The sequence below is a fragment of the Myotis daubentonii genome, chromosome 2 (genome assembly GCF_963259705.1).
Source record: "Myotis daubentonii chromosome 2, mMyoDau2.1, whole genome shotgun sequence".
Lineage (NCBI taxonomy): Eukaryota > Metazoa > Chordata > Mammalia > Chiroptera > Vespertilionidae > Myotis > Myotis daubentonii.
This window is the reverse complement of record NC_081841.1, coordinates 68,350,253-68,376,425: the sequence shown is the minus strand read 5'-3', so window position 1 is coordinate 68,376,425 and position 26,173 is coordinate 68,350,253. Positions and strand designations below refer to the sequence as shown.

General features: G+C 42.7%; 1 protein-coding gene across 4 annotated transcripts in view; it reads right to left on the bottom strand.

Annotated features, from left to right (window-relative positions):
- Positions 1-8,692: 8,692 nt before the first annotated feature.
- MYRFL (myelin regulatory factor like) overlaps positions 8,693-26,173 on the bottom strand; it is a 120,973-nt gene continuing 103,492 nt past the window's right edge. For 2 of the 4 annotated variants that reach the window (XM_059683610.1, XM_059683613.1), the window contains 9 exons: positions 24,256-24,330; positions 24,117-24,172; positions 23,816-23,995; positions 15,734-15,796; positions 15,063-15,150; positions 12,409-12,483; positions 9,670-9,790; positions 9,271-9,345; positions 8,693-9,166 (listed from right to left, as the gene is read on the bottom strand). In XM_059683610.1, coding sequence (XP_059539593.1) covers positions 9,080-9,166; positions 9,271-9,345; positions 9,670-9,790; positions 12,409-12,483; positions 15,063-15,150; positions 15,734-15,796; positions 23,816-23,995; positions 24,117-24,172; positions 24,256-24,330 — 820 coding nt within the window. In that variant the 3' untranslated portion in view covers positions 8,693-9,079. Of the gene's footprint in view, positions 9,167-9,270; positions 9,346-9,669; positions 9,791-12,408; positions 12,484-15,062; positions 15,151-15,733; positions 15,797-16,941; positions 17,088-20,631; positions 20,727-23,815; positions 23,996-24,116; positions 24,173-24,255; positions 24,331-26,173 lie in introns of those variants that run through there. The other 2 variants (XM_059683611.1, XM_059683612.1) reach the window with 2 other exon arrangements.

The window sequence follows — 26,173 nt, the reverse complement described above, 5'->3', positions numbered from 1 at the left end:
TTAACGGATAGCAACACATTGTTCAAGGTCCATAGTTATGTGAAATGAAGATGATAATATCTCTCGGAAATATAGGAATCATTTCCTTCCCTTCCACATCCCCTTCTTAAAGAATCTATCCGCCCTGGCCTATGGGACTCAGTTGGTTGGGCATCATCCTGTGCACTAAAAGGTTGCTGGTTCGATTCCCATTCAGGGTGCATGTCCAGGTTATAGACTCGATCCTGGCAGGGGGTGTGTGGGAGGCAGCTGATCTGTTATGCTCTCACATTGATATTTCTCTCTCTCTCCCTCTCCCTTCCTATCTCTCTAAAAATCAATAAAATATATATTTTTAAAAAGAATCTATCCACGTCTACCCCTACAAACCACCCAGCCCTCTTACCTGCAACAACTGAATAAATCACAGGTGGACAGCTGAGCCAGGCTGCACCAGTCAGAATCTCCTTCATAGGAATTGGAAATTTGAGAGACTGAGTCCTGTGGCCTGGAGGACCAAGTTGGAAGTTGATGGAGACTTGGGGTCTAAGACTACATTTTGGGGAGCCATGATGGGTGCAAGCAAATGAGTGAACAGAGAAGCTGGGCTACGGGAGGGAGAATGAAGCGGCCTTGCAGAGAGAAGCAGGCAAGACACCGTGCAGTACCCAAATGAGGACGCACAAAGGTTCTTGCTAAGGGCTGGTATTCATCAGAATTCCTTTGGCTATGGGGCAGGATCCGAATTAAATCTGGCTAAAGCCAAATGGAAATACATTAGCCCACTTAACTGCTAAGTCCCTGGAGGGAGGCGGAGCATATCTGGCTTGGAAATCTGTCCTATCTCTGCTTCCCTTGTGCTAGCTTCATGCTCAGGCAGGCGATCAGCATGGTGGTAAGATGGCAGCGGGCTGACTCCCACCAGCTTAATGACTCCCACAGAGAGTCCGTTGCTGCTTAAGTTTCAGCCAGACTCCCAGGGATGGTTCTGATTGGCTGGTTTGGATCTGATGCTTACCCCTAAACCAACCACCCTTGCCAAGGGCACGCAATGTTTTCTTTGCTCAGAACCGGGTCACGTGCTCTCTGGAGCGAGGGAGTGTCAACTTCACCTGATTCATAGAGATTGAGAGCGGTGGCCAGATCATTTGCCAAAAGAAAATCAGGGGCTGCTGACACCAGAAGAATGAGGAAGGCCTGCTGGGAGGACTTTAAGAGATACTCCCAGCTCTTCTCATCATGAACATCTGAGACTGAAAAATAAGAAGTAAACCTCCCGTAGAATGAAAAACCTCTTTTATTTTAAAATGGTCAGAGTGACGAAAAAACTTGCACCAGTAGGTGTATGCTATAGACAGCCACTCTCACCCACGGCACAAATATTTATCAAACCCCTGCCACAAAGAGACAGGTACCTGTGGATGCGTCAGTCCCTGTCCTGAGGCTCAGCCTCCCCACCCACGAGCTCCTTGCCAGTTTCCTGAGTCATCCCAGGCCCCACCCAGTGTGATTTGCTTTTCCCACAGTCTCCATGCGTCTCGTGGGACAAAAGGCAGGCTCTTGGAGCGGAGGTAAGAGGTGTTTCCCAGAGACAGGAGTGCCTCTCCTGTCAGCAAAGCTGCCTCCAGCGGGGAAGGGCGGTAATGATTCACTTTGCAGGTCCTCGGGCACTTGAAATGAGATTCTTCCTTATAAAAAAAAATGGATTCATATGTCACTTTTACCTTTTTTCCATTTCTCTATTTAAATACAAACACACACAAAGAAAAACAACACACACTTATCAGCCTTTTAGGTCCAACTAGCTCCAGTGTCTCTTCTTGCTTGAAACCTCCCCCTTTCTACCTCCAGTCTCTCTCTCATTCCCCTGAGAGCAGGACTTAGCACCCCTTCCCTGTACTTTCACGGCACAATGCCAATGCCACAGTTACCGCGCTTTTCATACTGTGTGACGGCTAATGGTGTCTGTGTGGCTAGAGCACCAGATGGTGGACGCCTCCAAAAGGTCAGGAATGATGCCACGCACTGGCACATAGATCACCCTCCACCAATGCTTAAGTGAGTGAGTGGAAATGGACAGACTACTACAGAGCTCTGCGGTTGAACATGGGAAAGATCATCTAAATTGGAGTGTTTCCTTGGAGGCAAAGGGAACTGAGAGCCTTTTCCTTCTGGACATAATCTTGAGTAGCTTCTCTACTGCGGATGATTCCAGAGGCTGCTCCTGAGAGCCTAGAATGGATGGGCAACCCCTGGCACGCGTGCCAAACATGGCACGCCAGTAACTTTTGCTGGCACGCAAAACTCTCTCTTATAATCTTCCATTTACAATTCTTTTCTTAATATCAACTTTTTTATTTTTCAGATAAATTCAGTGTAGGTGCATCTTAGATAAATAAATAATTTTACATAACATGTATACCTTAAAAAATAAATGTATTTTTCATCACCATATACTGTGTTTTTGTCGCTTGAATGAATTTTATTATTTCTTCAAGGTTCTTCACATACGTACTCCTTAAGAGAGATCAAGTAGGCGTAACGTTCTCAAAAAATTAGGGTTGGCACGCAGAAGAATTTTGAGTCAGAGATTTTGCTGGTTTTGGCATGCACTCACAAAAAGGTTGCCCACCCCTGGCCTAGAATATCCACACTAAAAACACACACATTGTTTTTCAGTAGTTGTATAGGATGACAAGGACTTACAATTCACTTCAGGGGGAAATTACAGCAGCCTAATTACTGTCATAATGCATTCAGTGTTTGGATGTATTATGAGACGTTCATTAAGTTATATATAACCAATCTGCAATTTAAGTTAGATCCTTACGCAGTGGTGCTGTATAAAATTCAGCAGTGTAAGTATCAACAATGACTAATAGCTGTAGCTGACTCTCCAGGTCTGGAATCCTCTACCAGACAATAGGCCATTTGAATTTCTAGTTGCTATTGGAAGTCATTTAGAGGTGCTTTAAACGTGCTTAGAGAGAGAAGAAGAATAGCAATATTCCAAATAATACCAATTTAAAAAATTCACAGTGGCAGAGTGAGAAGAACTCAAATTTGTTTTAGTACGCCATCGTGCCACAGTCCCTGGTAAATAAGAGTGTTCCTATTTACCCACCTTTCACTTAATAAATATTGATTGAGCATCTATTGTGTGCTAGCAACTATCTTCCAGGTGAAGTTGGTGGTTGAAAATGTAAGTAACTTACCCTGAGCATAATGGACTGAAACTCATTACAAGAAGTAAGAATTTCCAACTCCTTATTACTTGTTCAAAATAAGGTCTTCCCACGGGCCATTCTTAAAATTCTTGTGTTCATGCAGCACCATCCACTTTAGAGTTCTCACATAAACATCTCATATAGGCAGGACCATTATGGACCCAATTTTGCAACCAGGAAAGTGAAGCGAAGGATCCAAGATGACACCAATGGCGAGTTACTGAGCCAGGACCTGGACCAAGTTTCCTGGCTCTGAGTCTGGTTCTTTTTCCAGTGATTCGCATTTAAACAGGAGGTCAGACTAGTGCAGCTAAAAATGGCTTGGGAACTCAACTCTGGCAAAGACATGTTATCAAGAGTCTTTCTAAAGTATGACCTCATTTTATATTTGTTTGGGGCCATAAAGAAATGGAAGGATTGAGACTATGATTTTTGGCACCCATCCCTTCCTCCAATTATATGTCTTAAGTCCTAACAAAGCGTCCCCATTCACAGAACACTGCCAGGCAAAGATGAAGTTGTATACCGAACATTGTTGGTAAGTTGGAGGTCTCCCAGGCTGTGCTCTGCAAGCTCTAAACAACCACTCATCAGAAATGCACGAGATTTTGAATCTTTGGATGCTTCTTAAGAGCTCAACTGGCTCTTTAGCCTCAGACACAAAAATCAATGACACATGTCCCTGAAGAAATAAAAGCCAAAACACTCTTAGCTCTGCCAAGTGAGGATTTTGCTGAAGTGTTCCTCGGAGTGAGGTTGATTTTTAGCATTCTTACATGAGCTTTTAAGCCCTGGTGCAATATAAACACATGGAACTTAGTGACTGGTGACTGGAGATCCCTTCATCTCTGTCCCTCGACCGGCTCTGTATTTCGATTAAATGACCTCTAACAGATCCTACCAGTTTACAAGGCCTAGTACGTGTAAATATCACTTACCAGAGCCATTAACTTGACAGTGCCCTTTTGGTGGGTCAATATCTGAGTTGATGGTTTCTCAAAAGTCACAAAGAGTTGTAAAGAAAGGAAAAAATTTTCCAAGGGTAAGTGATGTAATGCTAAGGACTGAATTGTCTTTTACTCAAATTCATATATGGAAGCCCTAGTCCCCAGGGTGTTTGGAAATGGGGCAGTTGGGAGGTAGTAAGGTTTAGATGGGGTCAGGAGGGAGGGGGCCCTCAGGATGTGATTAGTGCCCTTAAGAAGAGACACCAAGAAACTTGATTCCTCCCTTCATCTCTCTCTCCACCTGCCTGCGCTTTAAGAAGGCCATGTGAGGACACAGTGAGAACACTGTTGTATGCAACTCAAGGATACAGCCCTTACCAGGCACTGAGCCTGATGACACCTTGATCTTGGACTTCCAGTCTCCAGAACAGTGAGAAATAAATTCCTGTTATTTAAGCCATGAACTCTTAAATTTTGTTATGGCAGCCACACTAAAGAAGATATGTAATATAGTGGAAAGGGATATAATTTAGCACCAGAAAGCCTGGCTCACCTCTTTTCCTTGCTTAACCCCTCTGTCCTCCATTCCTTCTCTGTAGAATGGGGAAATATGAATAACTCCTCTCACTCCCAATCTCACAAAGCTGTTGTGAGAATTCAGTGAGGAGGTTTATGGAAGTGCTTTGCAAACTGCTAAAGAATTGCCATTTTCCTTTTCTCTTGGAGATCTTTAGTTTAATGATTCAAACAATGTGATGTTGGGAATCTGCCACTGAAGTGAAATCCAAAAATTGCATAGAAAAAGTGAAAATGAAAAAAAAAGTAAGTTAAGAGCACTACAAAATTATTTTGTTTAAAAGTGCTGTAGGGTTGAACACACACATGCTAATTGTTTTAAGTGAATTTTTGTGGTTTGATTGTTTTAAAAAAATTGACTGCTTTCAAAATTTTGTCTGAGTTCCTCTGTTAGAACTCATAAAAAATTATTATAATTCTATTTATCTTTATTATATTATATATTTTATAGTATGCATATATTTCTATTTTATAATTCTATAGTATTTCCCATGATATTTGGGAACTAATTAAGCTGATATACAGAATATGACAAATAATTGGCAAAGTAGGGAAATAAAATAGTTTGTCCTGAAGTTAAAAATACCTATTTTCAGGCTTGAACTTATCCTATATTATCACAAATGGCACCTGGTGGCAGGATCTGGTGCTGCAGCCCAGCTCTTAATGGATTTTTTTCTTTCTGACTTTTTTAAGTGTTTTATTTTGGAGAAGATTTAGATTTATAGGAAATTTGTGAAGCTAGTAGACAGAGTTTCAACAAACCCCATATCCAGTTTGCCGTTATGAACATCTGTCACAATAAATAAGCCAATATTGGTACCTTATCACTAACTGACATCCATACTTTGTTCAGATGTCTTTAGTTTTTAACTAATTCCCTTTTTCAGTTCCAGGATACCACATCACATTTAGTCATCCTGTTTCTGTAAGCTCCTCTTGGCTGTGACTGTTTCTCAGACTTTGCTTGTTTTTGATGACCTTGACTATCTGGAGGAGCACTGATTAGGCATTTTGTAGAATGCCCTCAGTTGGGATTTGTTTGATGTTTTCTCTCATGATTAGACTGGGGTTATGGAATGTCATAGAGACATTTTAATTATTTGAATTTAGTAATATTCCAGTGGTGAGTCAGGTAATTCTCTGACACAAGAAAAAATATTTTGGCCTGAAGCAGCATGGTCCACAGTGGACAGTTCACAATTGGAAAAGTGCTACAAATACAAGAGAATCTTCCAGCAAAGTCTATTCTTCTCCTCACAGGTTTAACCAATCCCAGGATGCCCTGGATTGCCACAGGTCTGTCCATTCTCTTCAATCCTTTATTTCTGAAGAATTTCAACACAATCTTCTATACTAAGTTTCCTGTGGGAAAAAGACTTTCAGTTTTTAAATGGAATAAGAACACAGTATTCATTCTACAGAAATTCCCTTATAAGCAACACAACTTAACTGCATTAGATATCTGAAACCTTCATACCATCTTGAACATAAGTGAGTAAGGACATGGGGTTTATATGCTAAAGAGAACTCTTGTAACTGCTGCTGACAAGGATTCCTTTACCAGAAGAAGAGTCAATTTAATGGAGTCTCTCTGGTACCAAGCACCTGGGATGCTATTATAAAATGGAAGTGGCAGCTGCAGACCCAGAGCTAGGTCATTCTGGACAGAGTGATACAACACAGGAGAACCAGTTCTAATTTGAGTCTAAGAAACTGGAGGAATTCTAAAATACTCCTCCCAAGACTAACTACCTTATTTTATTTTCCACACAGATTATGCTGGTTAGTAAAAGAGAAAACAATTTTTCAAATATAGAAAAACATATAAACATTATTTAGTACACATCATATGTTCTGTCTGGGTGCTTTGTTTGTTTGTTTGTTGTTGTTGTTTGTTTTACATTTGATGCAAATGCTTTAATATCTGTAGTATTTAGCTATTTAATTCTTTTATAGTCCCATGGTAGTCTTTATAATGATTCAGCTCTGTGCAGGTATAATAATAATAGCTTATCTGTGTTTTATATGTTTTAACCCACTTATTCCTATATGTAAATTTCCTCTTCTATAGTGAGGAAATTGAGGTGTAGAGAAGTTAAATAACTTGCCTAAAAATGCACAGATAAAGTCAGAATTTGAGTTCAAAGCAAGAACTTTTTGGCGCCAAAGTCTCAGCTCCTACTGGGGTAAACTATCTTTATGTTAATAATCTATTTCAAAATGCCATCTGGGAGAATGCCCCTCAGTTGGGATTGTTTGATGTTTTTCTCACAGAAAGTTTAGTGTCCATCAAACATTACAAAGTAGACATGCAACTATTTCTCTTAAATTCATTTCATTAGCAAGCCTTTCTTCTCTTAAGTGTTGGGGCCTCAAAATTAATTTCTATTCACATGACACATGTTTAATATTTGAAAACAAGGAAGAGGAGGATATATTATTACTATTGATTATTATTGTCAAGGTAAAAAAATCAAATTGTCTCATCCTAATTGATTTAAATGCCAATAGTAAGATAAGGGAAGGCCAGCCTTTCAGCAGTTCTGTCACCTGGAACCAGAGCAAGAGTGCTTGATTCTATTCTCCATGTTATAACATACAGTGTGTTAATAGAAAATCTGAGGTATAGGAAGACCAACAATTCAGGAGATGTTCAGCATTGAAAAGATAGTCTGTTGCTCATGGTTCCCAAAAGGAAGATATAGGACACGCCTCTGGGGACCACATTGGGAGGTACCATGGTTGTTAGAAGAAAAGGGAAGAACTATGGGCAAGAGCCTTCACTGTAGTTTCCACAGGAAGGAACAGGTGAGCAGGGTACACAGGCTCAGGACTGGCTCCTTTGAATAATTCCACAAGGCTCTGGGATATAGGGGCTGTGCCTGGTTAGCACCTGGCCCCTGGCCCTGGGGTGGTTGGCACAGGTGGAACGTGATAGTGTGATAGAGAAGGTGGTGGGGGTATGGGCTCTGGATTGGTTGGCTTGTATTTGAAAAAACTTGTGGGCAACTTGTTTATTGTCTCTAGGAATTGGCTAACCCTGGGAGTTGTAGTCCCTCCAGCGTCAGCAAGACCTTGAGATGTCAAAACATCAGAATACAGAAAATAAAAACATAGTTAACACACTCCAGCTAGAGGAGTTATGGCCATTCTAACTTGGGAAAAGCATACAAATCTACCCATAAGTGAGGTGGACATATCCAAAGCTAATTTAGCTATAAAGAACTGAGATGGTCTTGATGCCCTGTAAGGAAACCCCGTGTAAGTAGAGGGGGAAAAACACAAAAACAAAAACAAAAAAGCAATGAAAATTAGATCACATGCAAATATCTGGGTCTAGATCATCTAAGGCAGTGGCTCTCAACCTTCCTAATGCCACGACCCTTTAATACAGTTCCTCATGTTGTGGTGACCCCCAACCATAAAATTATTTTCATTTCTACTTCATAACTGTAATTGTGCTACTGTTATGAATTGTCATGTAAATATCTGATATGAAGGATGTATTTTCATTGTTACAAATTGAACATAATTAAAGCACAGTGATTAATCACAAAAACAACATGTAATTATATATGTGTTTTCCAATGGTCTTAGGTGACCCCTGTGAAAGGGTCATTCGACCCCCAAAGGGGTCGCGAACCACAGGTTGAGAACCGCTGATCTACGGAGACTTTAAAAACTTGTCACAAGCTGGTACTTCCCTCTTTACAGGAGGGAAAATCCCACTGCACAGAAAGTTTAGTGTCTGTCAAACATTACAAAGTAGATGTGCAGCTTTTTCTCTTAAATTCATTTCTTTAGCGAGCCACTCTCTGTAGTGTAGTGTACATAGCGCATACACACACACACACACACACACACACACACACTCACACACACACAGCTATGCTTTGCCTAAATACAAGCTCAGCAACAGACACCGCCCACCCCTCCTGCCAACACACTCCATAGCACACATTCTCACGGCTGTACGTTTAATGGGTCTAAGTTGACATGGCTTAATGGGCCTTTTTGTTTTTCTCCAAAGCAATGAAATACATTTAGACAAAGTAGAGCTAGACCTGCCTCTTTTGACCTCAGAGCTTCCTCAATACCAGAGGCAGTATTTTCAAGTCCAAGAGTGCTGTTTTCTTTGTAGTCATGGCAAAATCAAGCACCACATTATCTCAAGTTTCAGCAAAGACTTTATCCTCCTCATTGATGTCTCAAAACCAAAGCCTGATCAAGTCCTTTGGCAAGAAATGTGGGTGTTCAACAAAAAGATGGAAGAAGTTGGATATACGAATATAAGTTTCTGTTAACCGTATTTTTCCTTGGTGAAGTCCCCAACCAAACTTGAATAAATTAGGCACAGTGTCGATAGAAGTAAAAGAAGTAATCTGTAAAGAATATTCCAGCAAAATAAGGGTCCGTTGAACAGTCAGCTAAATCCTGTCAGAACAGGAGAAAAAAGAGAATGATTAAATGCAAGAATTGATTGTAGTTAAATCTTTTTTTCTCACTGAAAAGAAAACTTAAATTAAAGAATAGCTTACCGGTGCAGCCACACGGAAATGGTAGGCGCTATCAAAGAACGGAGCTACCGGGAGGCTCCAGATGTGCTGGTATCCCTAAATAATGAATGAAAGAGATCCATTTCATAACCACATTTTACACTTAATTGGGAAGAGTATAGGCTGAGAAAGCATTTCCTTGCCCACTGCAGGAGAGGTATCTGTGACAACAGCTTTTGATAAGGATTGTCAGAACTGCAGCTTCCGAAGGACACATGGCAGAGGCTGAGCAAAGCCCGGGAGCCAGGCTCAGCCAGCGAGGGGAGACCCTGGCATGGGCTCAAGGCATCGCTCTCTTAGTTAGGAGCAGAGGCTCACCACCGTCCTACACACACACCTCCCGGAACAGGGGCGCGATGCTGAGGAGCCAGAAAACATTACCTGTGTCATCTCCTGGGAGGCTTCTCCGTGGGTCTGCATCCCTTTGGCTTCCCTTTTCCTCTGGAAACATATATTTCCAAGGGTGAATCTGCACTGGAAGACTATCAGTGGCTCTGTTGTGCTTCAAAGGACAAAGGAAATAAGGGCAAATGGAAAAGCAGTTATCATCTCCTACCAGGCGACACTTTAATAAGAAGAGGGAGCAGTGCTCACTTCGGCAGCACATAGACTAAAATGGGAACAATACAGAGCAGATTACTCCTAAGAAAAAGAAGAAGGAGAAGGAGAAGGAGAAACATAATGGGAACATCACGTGGAAATCCATTCAAAGCTCAAAATAAGCATTTTATTACCCAAAGCTCACTGATGCCAGTGTGCTAGCTCACATCTCATTATTACAGAAGGAAACCCAATCTCGGGTGACTACTGCTTTGGACTGAATGTTTGTGTTCTCCCAAATCCAGATACTGAAATCCTAACCTCCAGTGTGACGGTGTTAGGAGGTAGAGCCTTTGGTGATGAGGTCAGAGGGGGAGTGAAATTAGTGCCCTTATCAAAAAGACCCCAGAGAGCGCTTGCATTCCTTCTGCCATGTGCAGACACCACGAGCCCACCCTTAGTAACCAGGCAGCAGGCCCTCACTAGATGCCGAATCTGCCGGGCCTTGATGTTGAACTGCCCAACCTTCAGGACAGAGAAAAACAAATGTTTATTGTTTAGGCCACCCAGTCTATGTTATTTTTGTCATAGTAGCCCAAACAGACTAAGACAACTACTGAAATAGTATTTGACAGTCTCTGAAACCCCTGATTTAAAAATTACACCAACGTTAGACTTTCTTCTCTCCATAGATTTTAAAATAATTTTGAGTGATAGTACTTCTCTTTTCACTGAAACTAATTTGCAACTCTCTGAAATTTCCAGGATTTCAGTCTGCAAAAGCCTGATCTGGGTAGATTTTGTTTGTAGCAGCAAGGCTAACAAACACAGGTAGGGGTGTAGGGGTGAGACCCACTGGAAATGAACGGCCTTTAAACCTGTCATAGTGGAAGAATGGCTCTTCCCTGGAGGCTGACCCGTTAATCATCACCAAGCCGATTAGATTCACCTGTGTGGGGGAACAATCTTTTTGCACAGACAACCTATAATCTCAGTTGAGTATCTGGGTTATTTTAAAATCACCCATATTAGAAAAATGGCCAATTTAGTGGCTCAAGATAGACTGCTGCCACTTCAGGGGATACACCATTTAAGCTCATTTCCCTCCATGAAGCTAGGAATGAACAAGGAAACGCCATATCGGGTTACTCAGGGAGTGCTGGAGAATAGTAGTGCATTTAACTCATAAGAATAGTACATTTAGCTTTTGCTCTGCCTTGAATTATCGTGGGTTCTGGGCCATGAAATATTAGCTGCTTGAAACAGACCTTTCCAAGGCAAGTGGTTGGGGTGAGCGTCATTAGCTCATTGTAGAAGCAGAGTTGATGAGAGGAGGCATATGAAGCCCGAGTGACCAGAGGAAAAGACAGACTTGGGGGTGGATGATGGAGGAGGAACAACAGAACTGGGGAAGCAGAGGGCGAGAGGGGAGGAGAGAGGAAGGGAAAGAGAGAGCAAAGGAAGGGGAGGAGAGAGGAAATGTGGAGGAAGGAGAAACTAAAGTCAAGAGATACAAAATGAAAACCATCTATCTTCGTGGTAAGAGGTCGCTCGTTGCATACTTTCTGAGTGAAGTGGGTAAAAAGTCTTAAAGTACCATAATTAATTAAAATTGATAAGAATAGTTTTGTGATTTTGGAGGAAAGGTAGTCATAATAAAAGCTACCATGTATTGAGTGCCTATGATGTGCCAGGAGGGGCAATATTCTTACATATCTCATCTCATTGGGAAGGCAAGAAAGTATGGTTTTAAAAATGGGCTGATTTTGAAGCCCAGCTCCAGCTCTTAGGAGCTCTGAGTTTCATGTTTGGTTTTCTGACCTCTCAAAACCTGTGTTCCCATCTGAAAAATAGAAACTAGAAAAAACAATACCAACCTTGGAGGGTTATTGTGAGGATTATATGACCCAATACTAAAACGCAGAGTGTCTGGTTTATAGTCTGTGCTCAGCAAATGGTAGTTATTAATCTCACTATTATTAACAGTGATTCCCACAGCAGCTCTCCTTGTTATGGTATAATGTCAAACTCGTTTTATAGATGAATAAACAGTAGCTCAGAGAGGATAAGTGGCTGCTCCAAGATTACAGAAGTAGTAAGTGACAGAAACAAATCTGAGCCCTGGTCTGCCCGATTCCAAACTCTCACTCCTTTTTAACTCCTCTGGGGAAAGGAGGTGGTATCTGCATTAGCACTGCTACCAGGAGCTCACAAAATGTGCAGCCCCCCAGCCAGGGCCCTGCTATTGCTCTTGTTTCCACCCCGATTCAGAGGGGCACAGGCAGGGGCCGTCTGCAGCTTGGGAGCCAGCATCAAACCCAAGGTCACTTCCACTTTGCGGGTATGAGTGTACAGCCTAGAGCCTTTCCAGCCCCGTGGAGGGAGGGAGCCTGGAAGATCTTGGCCTTCATTTGAAAACCCCGTTCCCAAACTGGTCCACCTCTCAACCCAACTGTCATTGGCCAACAGGGACTGATACGTCTCTACCTCCTGACTTACTGATCAAATTGTAAAGTGAATTCAGGCTGGCTACTCAAATGATAATAAACCTAGAACTGGTTTTTACAGTTACGCACTTACTTGATTTCCAGAGAGAATTTGACATTGGTGGGTGTGTGCTTGTTAACAGGAATATTGTAATTGTAATTTCCAGACCTAATTATAAAAACATCAAACCACAAATCAAAATATGCAGGAAATGATGCAAAAGGCTTTTTGCTGCTCATTATATACTATGTAAAGTAAAGCATTCTATAATAAATATATAAAACCAAATTTAACATGGCATAGCTTTATGTTTTTCAGAGACATACCTGTCAAGTTGCAAAGTGATTTCTTTCAGGTCTTAACATATAAAATGTACCACAAAATGTGTAGCTTGTTAAAACACACAGACAAAGTGATGGAAAGTCAAATCCCAGGCCAAATGCACAAAGCTAAACACACAGGAAATGACTTCAGTTCCCCTAAGAGATACAGATTTCAGAAAACAAATGAGGCAAAGACCTCAAACTAACAACCCCTCTGGAAGGAGGATTGGACATAATAAACACCAGCTTTTCTACCGTAAATCACTCCCTTTGAGGAAACATTAGCAGGAAATATTATGCACTTTCAGAACTTGAACCAATGAAAATTATAATAGTCCTAATTACCACTTAGTAATGGAGATACTTGCAAGACAGAAATGCTTATACAGTGTCCTTCCTCCTCCCCTGTGAGAGAGAAAGTGGGGGTAAAGAGGGAGTTCCTTTGATTTCATATTGTAATGAAAACTCCAGCAAAAAGGCATATCAGATCTAAGTTCTCATGACCTGGCCATCTTTTAAATCATATATAGAAACAATTAAAAATCAGATAAATGGGAAAAATAGCCAGTGGTTTTATTTTTTAAATAATTTTTATTTCTAGAAGTATTACAAAGAGTATTACATATGTCTCCTTTTTCCCCCCTTGACACTCCCCCGGCCCCCACCCCCCAGTGTCTTGTGTCCACCGGTTATTCCTATATGCATGCGTATAAGTCCTTCAGTTGATCTCTTAAAACAATCCCCCCCCCAAACCCTCCCCAGGTTTCCCACTGTAGTTTGACAGTCTGTTCAATGCTGCTCTGCCTCTGCCTCTACCCCTGTTAATCAGTCTATACTGGTCCCCATTATCTGTCCCAACCTCACTGGGGCCGTCCCAACCTCACTGGGGTCATCTCGGCCTCACCAGGCCGTTTCAACCTCACTGGGGCCATTCCGACCTCACCAAGGCCGTTTCGACCTCCCCGGGGCCATCCTGACTTCACTGGGGCCATTTCAACTAGCCAGTGGATTTAGATTCTCTATACTGATTACTAAAATAAGTTGTTAAAAATGAGAATGCAAAAAAATGAAGGAAATAGATCTGCATTGGATCAGGAGATCTTTGTTCCACTGGAGGAAGTTTAGATGAATGGAATTCATTCCCTAGCCCATGACTCCCAAGATGTGCATACTTCTCATCAACCCTACTCAGTGGATGAGAAAGGGATATGTAGGGAGAATAAAACTCTTGTCAAAGTTCTAGCATTTAAACCTGAATCATCTTACTCTTCTTCATTATGTCACCCTACCACATTCATTAATGTCTGTCTTCAGCTTTTTCAAGTTTACTGAACCTCAGGTTCCTTAACAACAAAATGCAAATAAGTAACACCAACCTTCAAGGATTTCCTGAGAACTCAATGAGATGAAACATGTAGAGGTCATAAACAAGGCATAAAGCACCATGAAGTCTATTTTTAAAACTCAGTACCATCAACTTGCAGCCTAAGTTATATCAGGTTGAAAAGGAATAAGGCTGAGAATTCAAAAGGATTTGTGACTCTAGTTTAAAAATATAGAGCCTTGCCTTCAAGCTGGCAGGCACCTGGTAGATATTCATCAAAGAAAAAAAAAAGAACTCCCATTTTTTTTTTCCCAATAGGTTGTGCTTGTTTTCCCCCAATAGGTTTTTATTGATTTCTAAGAGGAAGGACAAGAGAGATAGAAACATCAATGATGAGAGAGAGTCATTGGCTGCACGTGCCCTGACTGGGAATCAAACCGTGACCTTCTGGTTCATAGGTCAACATTCAACCACTGAGCCATTGTGACCGGGCAAAACTCTCATTCTTAATGCTATAACTTGTGTATGGTGCTTGCTGAAACCACTTGCTCTCCATGCTTCTGGACCCAGCATTAGCGCCACACAGATATACAGCATGCACTAGAGGTGGATGCTGCTGATACCTTTTCAGTACCTGGATTTTTCCCCCCTCCTCGCTGAAAAAGCTAAGATAAGCTATATTTTTTTCCAGCAATTAAAATAATGATATCACTTGTTACTTAAATATACAAATTTCAGCTCACTCATAAATTGAAGCCATTGGTAACAATGTCTTTCTTGTCTATAAAATTAACTAGCCCCTCTGCATCTCTGGTGTGTTCCCGCAGAGAGTCAGCCACAGGGCTTCCACTAAGCTTTTTGCTTTGGTCATACCCATTAAAACCAGGACACTGGGGTCACTGGAGCCGTGGTTTATTGACATTTGCTAATACCAACCGTTTTATGATTCCCTGTTCCACCGTGTAACAAATGTGTTTTCACTTAAGGGGCAATGTAAGCACACATTGATTTTACCATGTGGCTTTAGCTTTTATTCAAAACACCAGGAGACTGGAGTAAATTCCAGAAACAACTGGGGTGTAATGGGGAGGCTTACCCACCCGCACTGGAGGCTTCTACTGCAATACCGGCGATCTATTGCTTGCTGGATTTCCATAATCTGAATAGAACTGATGGTTGTATCAATCCCTGGGTTGAGAAGAAATAGAGAAAAGAAGGTAAACTCTTCTGCAGAGGAAAGGAGTTCTGTGCTTCAGCCCCGTGTCCACATTTCAGAATGCAAAGCAAGCGTTCCCGGGATCAATGGATTTCGCTTGTATTCAGATAGAAGAAGAAGGAGGAGAAGGAAAGGGAGAAGGCGTTTTTGTTGTTGTTATAGTACATTTTAAGAAAACTAAAAACCCTCAGCTTCCAATAGACAGCCTCATCCTATCCAAAAGCACTTCCGGACCCTGGAAGCCCTAATAAATTGAAATTTATTGAAAATGCTTTTAAGAAACAAGAAAACAGAAAACTAAAAGAGAGTGATAAAAAATAGAAGATGGCAGGAAGTCCAAATAAATTATTAAAATCCATGGAGATCAACCACACCTGCCTAGTGTTGAGCCATCATTTCTAATGCTCCCTTAATGGTTAGGCTGGCTGCCATTACACAAGCGTAATGCGATGGGTGTTTACGGCAGGGTGCAGCCTTTGTCCTGTTCCTCACTCTAGTAACTACAGCTTGTAGTCCCTCTGCCTGGCCCCACAAGTCACTTAAATTTAAACTTACAGTCACTTCCCCAGTCGGGACTGGTTAGCACATCCCCTGTCAGGAATGATGTGCTTCTGTCTTCTGAAAAGGAAAAAAGTCTGTCAGTCTTTTTCTTTTTAAAATTTTTTAAAATTGATTTTTAGAAAGAGAAGAAGGTGGAGAGAGGGAAACATCAGTTTGATTGCCCCCTACCAAGGACTGAGTCCACAACCCAGGCATGTGCCCTGACCAGGAATCAAACCGGCAACCTTTTGGTGCACAGGACAATAGCCAACCAACTGAGCCACACCAAGCAGGGCAAGATGAGAAAAAATCCAGTGTGTGATACAGTTTGTCTCTGTCAATTGAATGTTTCCCCACCCTTTCTCTCTCCCATCTTTCAACCCATCACATCCCTATCACATTTCTTACAGTAGATTCTCACTGTTCTTCAAGAATTTACCTGCTTTGAGCTAAACTGTGTACCTAATATTCTCATGTGTGAAATCCTAACCCCACTAGTACCTCAGAATGTGACTGTATTTGTAGGTAGGGCCTTTAACGATGTAATTAAGTTAAAATGAGGCTGTGAGTGAGACCTAATCCAAATTGAGATTAGGCCAAAGAGTGTGCATAGAGGAAAGACTTTGTAAGGGCGTGAGAGGAAGCGGCCCTCTGTGAGCCAAGAGAGGGGCCGCCAGGAGAAAACAGGCTTGTTAACACCTTGATCTTGAACTGTTAGCCTCTACAACTCTGAGAAACTATACTACTGCTGTTTAAGTCGCTTGGTCATGACAGTCCTAGCAGACTAAGACACCTCCCCAGATTAGATCATTGAAGCTCATAGCTCCCTCCTTTCTAATGCCATAGCATTTGTTACTGAGTCTTCTATGTTGTGATTAATCGGTGGTATATCTGTCGCTATACCAAAGGGCATGTTATCGCTATTATTATTTAAATTTTCATGTATTTTTGTCCTTTCTCCACAACTCCACAGTAGGGAACCTCTGTTAACGTTCTTTTTTGTTGTTGTTAACCCTTACCCAAGGACATCTTTCTATTGATTTTTAGAGAGAGTGGAAGGGATGGGGAGAGAGAGAGAAATATTGACGTTGACACATTGAATTGGTTGTTTCTCGCCCACACCTGACCAGGGTCAGGGATGGAGCCTGCAACTGAGGTACGTGCCCTTGACTGGAATCAAACCTGGGGCCCTTCAGTCCACGGGCCAATGCTCTAACCACTTGGCAGACTGGCTAGCCCTACATTGTTTGAGTCCTCTGTATCTCCTGCATAACATGATCCGCACAGGAGTAAATTGAGCTGAAGGTAAGGACTGAGTTGTGGCCAACTGAGGAGCAGAACCAGATCCTGGTGTGGAGCCAGAAGTTGCCTGTGAAAAAGGAAGCTGAAGAAGTGGTTAGGATCCATCAGAGCCAAAAAGGCCTTTCAAGTGCAATTTTGAAAAGGTAACCATTCAGATGGTTGTTGTTAAGACTATGAGGGAAAATATAATTTTTAAAGTGAGTAGTGAAAACAATAATTTAATGGGTTGTTAAATACATAAACCTAACAAAAGAATTCAAAAAATTTTGCAGCATGCATTTTTTAAAATTTGAAGATTGTTTCCAAGTCTCTAGCTCACAGAGGGTCACTTTTATTGCATTCCTTCATTTGTATTAAATAACATAATTTCATATTTTTCAAAAAATTTTTGGACAAAACACAAAGACATTGACCTCATTTAACAAGAGATACAAGTTCATAAATTATATGCTGCTTTCATGGGCAGAAAAAAAAAGAGGGATTATGTAAAACAAGTTTCTGTGTGGAATTTCAGGATAAAAAGCAAAAGTGACTGTGGGCAATTCTTGGGGGCAATCATGCCTAAGTCCCTCTGTCCTAATCAGTGCTTCCCACACCAGGCGTGCGGGCTGCTTTACATGTCGTTCACCTAACTGTGAGCTTCTGGAAGACTGCATCTTGCTCGCTGTTGTATCCCACCTAAGGCAAGACCAGGCTCAACTGCAGGAGCTCAGTAAATATTTGTGGAAGGATGAAGGAAGAGAGGTGGGGAGTGGAGGCGGGGAAGAGATGAAAGAAGGCCAAATACCCTCTAGAAAAATGTGTCCTCTTACACACTCAACGGGGAGAACCCAGGGGATGGTGTAGAGCAGTGGTTCTCAACCTGTGGGTCACAACCCCTTTGGGGGTCGAACGACCCTTTCACAGGGGTCGCCTAAAACCATCGGAAAACACATATATAATTACATATTGTTTTTTATGATTAATCACTATGCTTTAATTATGTTCAGTTTGTAACAATGAAATTGGGGGTCACCACCACATAAGGAACTGTATTAAAGGGTCGCGGCATTAGGAAGGTTGAGAACCACTGGTGTAGAGGGATAGAGGGATGCTGGAGGTGGACGTGGGATGTTGATCCCCTTCATTTTATTAGCAAGAGGAATGAGACAGAACTTAAAGGCGAGGCAAGTACCCTTAGCATCCGCCCCAACATGATGCTTTCCATGAAGAAATGATCTTGACATATGAGGATTTTCTAGAAAACTGAATATCTATTTCCCTTCAGATATAAATATATATGCTATCTAGAAAGGGCTCCAGACTGCTTGGATTCCAGACATTCCAATAATAATTTTCAAGCACATGTCTCCTGCTGTAAGTTTTACTTGCGATGGCTTCCACAGAAGGCTGTGGATTTACAAGGCAAATGAGGCATAAAGAGGAGGGAAGACCAGAATTCTCCTTCCCTCTGTTCTCTTCCCCTACCTTTTGTTCCACTTTCCTGCTGAATTTGCAGGAAAGGGGCTCATTATAAATTCTATAAATAGAGCTACAGAGTTGCCGCACTTCCACCTGAGGAGTTTTCAGGTTCCTGAAGACTAGAACCCAATGATAGGATTTACTATCTGATAACAGTATTCCTTTTTCACAGTCATAAAAAGGTGAAGGAAGGTGAGGAGAGATCATCCTGCAGATTTAGAATTACAAAAATGGCTTTTGAAAAGCAGGATTGGAAATAACAAATTTTAAATCTCCTGAAAACACCTCCAATTTGTCACTTCTCTGAGGCAAAATTATTCAATTCTGAAAGGCTGGTTATTGAAAACCCATAAAATTTCCTGTTGTCATACAGGAGTGGCTCTCATTTTACAAATGCCTTCCAGCAATATTCACTTTAAATTTAATATACATTCCCAGTGGTTGTCATTGTAACGTTGAAGATATATTTCATAGTTGGTGGATAAGATCTCTCAATAAGCTAAATTAGAAACTTCTGGAGAGGAGAGGTTTACCGAAGCGTATCCTGTTGTGGTAGAATGTGCGTATTGCACTACATGTACAACTGGGCTGATGGCTGAGCTCCAATGCGGCATCTTGGATAGCTCTTCCTTTCCTGATTGAACCAGGCTCAGGCCAAGAAAAAGTCAATGAGCCCAACCAATCAATGACTGGGTCCTTTAACACAGAGAACCATTTTCTTTGGGCAATTTGCTCTTCTTAGAGTTCTGGTCTCCAAAACAAATAAGTATGAATTCCAGATGCCTTTTTGCCTTGTGAGATATAAAAAAATGTACTTACCAAATCTCTATAAATCTGTAGAACTCCATAGATTCTCCCCTCTGCCACAGGCTCTTTGCTTTTTAAACATCCAACTTTGCTATCTACTTAAATCTTTATTGGTCCCACAGAATAAAATCTGGGCCATTATATTTGTGGTGGGCGGTTAGACAAACACGAGAAAGCAAGGGCCACAGGCCAGGTACAGAAGGTCACCAGGTTGGAAAGCCCCGGGTGAAACAGAGGCCTCACCCCGAGGTGACCTTTCTTACCTTAGCGTATCTCTGGCCATGCTGTTTGGACCCGCCACTGACCTTTCCTCCCTGGCATGTTGCTAGTCAGGCAGGTTAGATCCCCTCCTTAGAAGGGGATCCAACGAGGGGGCTGGAGAATAACCCTTAGGCATTAAGCTCCCAGGACAAGGAGGCTCTGACCCACATCAAATCCACCTAAACCTCAGTTGTGTTTCAACTCCAGGCCCAGAAAAACAGCAGAGGCTGACATCAGGACCAGCTGCATTGACCAGTGACCCGCCCCCTGGCCCCCCCTCCCTCCCCCCTCCTGACCAATCAGTGGAGACCATAAGCCTGAAAGGATACACCTGGAAAGCTGATGAATAATATTCTATTGAGAGTCTTCCCTGGGACTTCCCCTAAAATCCCTTCCCTAAAAGCCCTTAGGACTATGGACCCAGTGTGCTCTTTCTCCCTTTCCCCTTCCCCTCCCCCTCTTCTGTCCCCCAGGCATGTTTTCCTGGCCTTTTTCCTTCTCCTAAGCTCCAAGGGCCCTTCTTTTTTTCTGTAACTTGTTTCCCGAACCCATTTCTTCGATGGCTCACTTTTTCTGCCTCTGTGACTTTCTCCATAAACTTTCTCTTATGGTTTAAGTCTTGGCTCTGAATTCTTTCCTAGCCAGAACCCAAGTACTGAGGTTGCTGAGTCAAGGTCCTGTCTGACTCCACCAGTGTAACCCCTGTTGCTGTTCTTGCCACTGCTAACAATATGCAGTTGGTTCCTCAGAGTGAAAGTTCAAAACACCCACTTCCCACTTCCTGAGGAGTCTTACCCAAACCTTTTATTAAATGGGGGGAAACGGGATAACCTTTCTGAAAGACGTGGACACAATCAACTTAGGCTCAAACGAAGAACCATGGCTCAGGTTCAGCACAGCATAAAAACGCTGATTTTTGTTCACTTCCTTACTAGTAGTTTTACTTTTCAGGGAGGAAGCTTGTGAATGTGTTCTAGGAACTTGATAAACTGCTAGATATTAATCTTCTTCCTGCTGAACATTTTCCCAAGTTTTTTTTTAACCTTTGAATTTCTTCCTTAAATTTCTTTCTTAATTTTTAAGTGGTCTTCAATGCTTCAGAAACATCTGGTTGAAATGAATATTTGCCTCTCCTTTTCCTCTTTTGGATTTAGAAACCCCAGTGTTATATGGTTGCCTAAACAGAGAGAAAGCATGGATCAGCAGCAGAAGGGAGGTGCCTTTTCTCAGACCCCCAGAAATATCCCACACCACACACATTTCAATGGCTAAAGGCAAACTGGGGGGGGGGGGGTGGAGGGCGGGGGAGGGTTGCTGAAAGAAAGGGCTTTCTAGAACCACAGAGTGAACACTTTCTGCATCTTCTAGAGTTGATCCCAGCTATGTGCACACACTGTGCTCAAATAAATAGAGGCAGAACGGGAAGGACCCCAAGACAGGGGACCCAGATTCCCATTCTAACTTGATGGTAACTAACTGCAGAAGCTCAAGCAAGGCCTTCCCGGGCCCCTGTTTCATCAGCTGGAAAATGAATAGGTTGGTGTTAGTCAGAGGTTCTCCTGGCCTGGGGACTTTTGGAAATTCGGGTGATTTTATATCGGGTGATATCTGTGCACTTGAAAAGTAACATCTCTGCCATAGATTGGTACTATTTTTCAAATGTCACTGTTAGATTAACAAAAAAATAAATTTGATTAACAACTTTTCCTGTGTAGCAGGGACCCTGGTAAAACAGAACTCAACTTTCATTTTTCACTGGAGAAGCTGATGGTTGTGCCTAAGAGGGCACAGCCAGGCTCCTTAGAGTAGCTCTTCTTTAGGAGTCTCTTCACTGTCTCCCATAGTGAAGGAAATGTGAGATGAGCAGACATTCTCTGTCCCAGAGAAGAGAGTAAAAACCTTCAGAAGAGCTGGATGCTACAGCAGTGAATTTGTTCACAACGGTCAAGAAACCTTGAAAATGAAAGTTGAATCAGTCCATGACCTCTTCCTGTCCAAATTCAATATCAGCACTTCTCTCACAGGTGAGATGGTCTCTTCTGAGGACTGCTCTCCATAAAGGGGCACCAAGTGTCCCCAAGGTGGACTCCAAGGTAAGGAAAGGGTTCAGCAGCTGCAACATGTGCTTTAACAATGGATGAAGGCTTCTTTGGGGGCAGGGAGGTGACAGCAATAGATCTTTGCGTATTTAAAACTATTGGGAATATGACGGAAACAAATCCCTTTCTTCAAATTGAACCTTTATCCTCACCCTATAATGATGCATGTTTCCAAGTTCAATAGGAAGCTGCTTTCATGAGAAAAATAGTGCAAGCATTGCCTCCTATAGGTGTGGGGGAAATTCTCTGTGCATAAACTTCCTCAATGGGGATAATAACGATGCCTATCTTTTAGGCTTGTGAGGATTAAACGATGTACTTACATTGACCACTTATGACAATGTTTTATGTATAGTAATACTTCACTATGTGAAAATGATGATGATCTGTAAATCTTATTCAAGACTAAGATATGAAATAATATCAAAAGGGAAAAAAAGTACATTGCCACCCCAAAACTTCAACCACTGACCATATTCTATGTGTCAGCTAGTAGGGCTGCTCAAAAATTTTTGGGTTCATCTTCTTCCATATGTATGTTAGGTATGTACTTTCCCTGACTGTTTTGAAGTCAGTCATGACCAATGTCTCCTTTTGTTACCACAGCATCCTAATAAACTATATTAATACATATTTATTGCTATTATTAGCATCATCATTATAATTTTAGACACTTAATATGTGTGTATAAAAGATTTCTAAAAACAACAATAAATTAGCATTGATTTGGATGTATTGTATTTGATCTTACAGAGATAAGTACACTTTTAGTCCTTGTTCAAGTTTCCATATTTTTTAACATAAAATTCTGTTACTTAAAAAGCATCTGCGTGTGTGTGTGTGTGTGTGTGTGTGTGTGTGTGTGTGAGTGTCTAAGAGGAAAAAGACGCTCTGAAAGTGGAATGCCTATCTTGTGTTTTCTCACTAACTTAAGGATTGCATTGAACTCAGAGTTTCTAAAGCCTTTTACATTTGCCCTACTTGGTTTGGGCAGAGAGCCCAGACACTACATCATTTTTAAAATTTTAAGTGAGCCAAAAAGTTTTAAGTGACCCATCCACTGTAATTGCTTCAGTTGTGCAACTATTACTATCTTTGTTGTCAGCAGACAAATGAGACCCTTTCCCTTGGATCAACCAAAATTTCATTCCTGGGCAGGGAGTTCAATACATTCACCCACTGCTTAGCAACAGGGATATGTTCTGAGAGATGCATCTTTAGGTGGCTTCGTTATGTGAACATCACAGCGTGCACTTGCACAAACCAGATGGTACAGCCTCCTACACACCTAGGCTATCTGGCAGAGCCTATTGCCCCGAGGCCACAAGCCTGTACAGCGTGTGACTGTACAAAACAACATGAGATTAGATCCAGCACAAGAGAAAATGATGCAGTCAAGTGATGTATGAGGCTGCTGCATACTGTTTTACAGAAAACATTTTTTTCTAAGTAGGAAGAGTACACTCTAAAAGAATGGTAAAAAGTGTAGCATAGTAAATACATAAACCAGGAGCATAGTCACTTAACATCATATCAAGCATTACATGCTGTACATAATTGTATGCGCTATACTTTTATATGGCGGGCAGGCAGTAGGTTTGTTTACACCAGCATGACCACAAACACATGAGCAATGAGTTGCCCTATAACATTATCACATCACTAGGCAATAGGAATTTTTCAGCTCCATGATAATCTTATGGGACCCCCATTGCATATGTGGTCACTGGTTGACTAGAACGCGGTTAGGCAGTGCATGACTTTATTATAAATGACTGCAAGGTCATTTCTTTGTGTTTTTAAAGATCTCACCACCCCAAATGGAAGAGTAGAACAATTATCTGGAACTATGAAGAGATTATTCGTGTAAATATTGAAAAGGAGATGGGAGTGGGGGGGACGCCCTGAGGTTCAAAGCGCTAGATCAGTGGTTCTCAACCTTCTGGCCCTTTAAATACAGTTCCTCATGTTGTGACCCAACCATAAAATTATTTTCGTTGCTACTTCATAATTGTAATGTTGCTACTGTTATGAATCGTAGTGTAAATATCTGATATGCGGATGGTCTTAGGCGACCCCTGTGAAAGGGTCGTTCAACCGCCAAAGGGGTCGCGACCCACAGGTTGAGAACCGCTGCTCTAGCTGTTTCTCTTTGAACATCCTTTACCTGCCCATGACCTCTGATGAGGTTCCATTTCCTTGGACGGTCTTCGCACAGGACTGGAGAGGACGCTTCTTGTTCCCCAGATGGGGCAGCAGTAAATCTCCCGACACGGCAGGATCTCACAGAAAGTGATTTCCGGTATTTGGAACGAGGATTGTGTGGTTGCCAGAGACGTATTAGGTGCTGCACGGCATTGGGCAGAGGGGAGAGGAGCGACAAGGTTAACCTGACAGGCTAGTTCTTCTGTTGACAATTCCCAGGAAGCACAGGTTGGGTTTGAGGGTGAGGAATGTGAAGATCTTACCTGAGGAGGAAGAGGCTGCGGGTGGCAGGGCCGGCTCCTGAGAGCTTGTGATATTGCTGGAAAAGGATAATGAAACGGTTCATGAAAGGGGCCTTCAAGGGCTCTTCTCCCCGAAGGAAAACAAGACTGGAACTCTCACCTCGCAGGGAGGTTTGGGGCGCGTCGGTCTTGATCTTTTAAGCTAAGTATGTAAAGGGAGGCTATCGTCAAGGCACTGTTTAAGAAATAATAAAGAAAGCGTTATGTGGCAGATCTGATTCCAGATACATCTCACCCAACCAGCTGGCCAGAGACGTTCTCTCACAGGCCACGCAGATGGGCGGGGTGGGGGAGGGCGGCCCTGGTTGACAGCGCGCCATGGAGGCCGGCAGTTCTGCTTCTCTGCCCTGGTGAGAAAAGCCCAGGTCGTCCTGGAGCTCAGAGGCACCTAGGATAGTCCACGCTGACGGGTTTTTCCACCGGCAGACCCCTGGCCCTGGCAAGCTGTCTCAGAAGCATCTGTCGCTGGTGGAAGATTACAAGAGGAAGCGTGAAAAGGGCTGGAGGCAGCCCTCTGCTCCTTGCAGGAAAAAACCAGAGCAAAGTCCACATCCACCGGTGGAGGGTGTCCACACTGTAGTGTGCGGTGGTGGCGCGTGGGTGTGTGGGGGGATGGGGTGGGGGGTTGAAGGGGGCACAGGTTTAGTCAGTTGTGGATGCCAAACCCTTTGGCCAGTGCTGACACCTTCCAGCTGCCTGTCTTTTCAGAGCACAGTACACCGAATTGGACAGAGGAAGGAAAGACATGCAATAAAGCACCCATTTCCGCACTCCACGGCTTCAAAATAATGAGAATGTCTTTTCCCCCTGGTGATCAGAGCTGATACAGCCAAATGGGAGCTCTCCTTAAAGGTTCTGAGCTTAGGGGAGCTATCATTCCCAACAATGCTCACGCCTCCAAACACTGAGCATTCTCCTCTCCAGGGGAGTCTAGAACTCTCTTATGAAAGTCTGCTTGGTGACCTCACAATCCCACTGGGCTGGTCCGACACAGGGTGACGAAACTTGATCTCCTGCCAGTTCAACTTCACACCTGATTCTGCAGACTCAACTCATTATTTTGTTCCCCATCAAAGGTGGTAGATTTCCACCATTAAATATATACAAAGCACATGCCACATGTCTGCATGCCACTCATGAAGAAAGAACTCCCAGCGCGGTCTCAGCGGCAGCTGGTCACAGCCCAGTGGGCACGGCCCTGCCTGGCAAAGTGGTGCTGAGCCCACTGATGCCTCAGGCATTGGTTGTGCCCCTCTGGCGACTGCCTGCTGTGGTCCCGTCTCCCTTACTTTGTTCTCCCACAGCCCTCCTTTCCTATCTGCCTGTGACTAATCCTAACGATTCTTTCTGATTTCCCTGACATCTGCTTCAATGCACGATTCAGAGAACTTCTAGAATCTTAGAGTAACATGGCCATCTGCTCCTTTCTTTGGGGGCAAACTCTGGTTTTGACCCTTCTCAGTTAGTCCACGGGTCAGAAATAGGATAACAAGCCTAATTCCACCCATTTGCCATCTTGGCGGTCAGCAATATTGGAATTCATAAGCTCTAATGAGCACGTTTCAAAAGCAGCCTCTTTATGTCAGAGTTAGAGCTCCTGTAGCCTTTCCTTGGGTTTTCACGGGAATATGTGAATCTAGAGCAGGGGTCCTCAAACTTTTTAAATGGGGGGCCAGTTCACTGTCCCTCAGACCGTTGGAGGGCCGGACTATAGTTTAAAAAAAAACTATGACCGAATTCCTATGCACACAGCGGCGGCAAAAACACCCGGCGGGCCGGATAAATGTTTTCGGCGGCCGCATGTGGCCCGCGGGCCGTAGTTTGAGGACCCCTGACCTAGAGAATGCTGAGTGTGTCTGAGGTGGTGCTCACACTCTCCTGAGCCAGGAATCTCAGCAGAAGACAAGCACACTTAGGAGAGTGAGAAAAGGGGAATGGCTTCTAATGGGAATTCTCTGTCAAATGTAATGGGGATGCTCCCACCGTGGGCAGGAGCAAGGGAGAAGTTAAAATGGAAA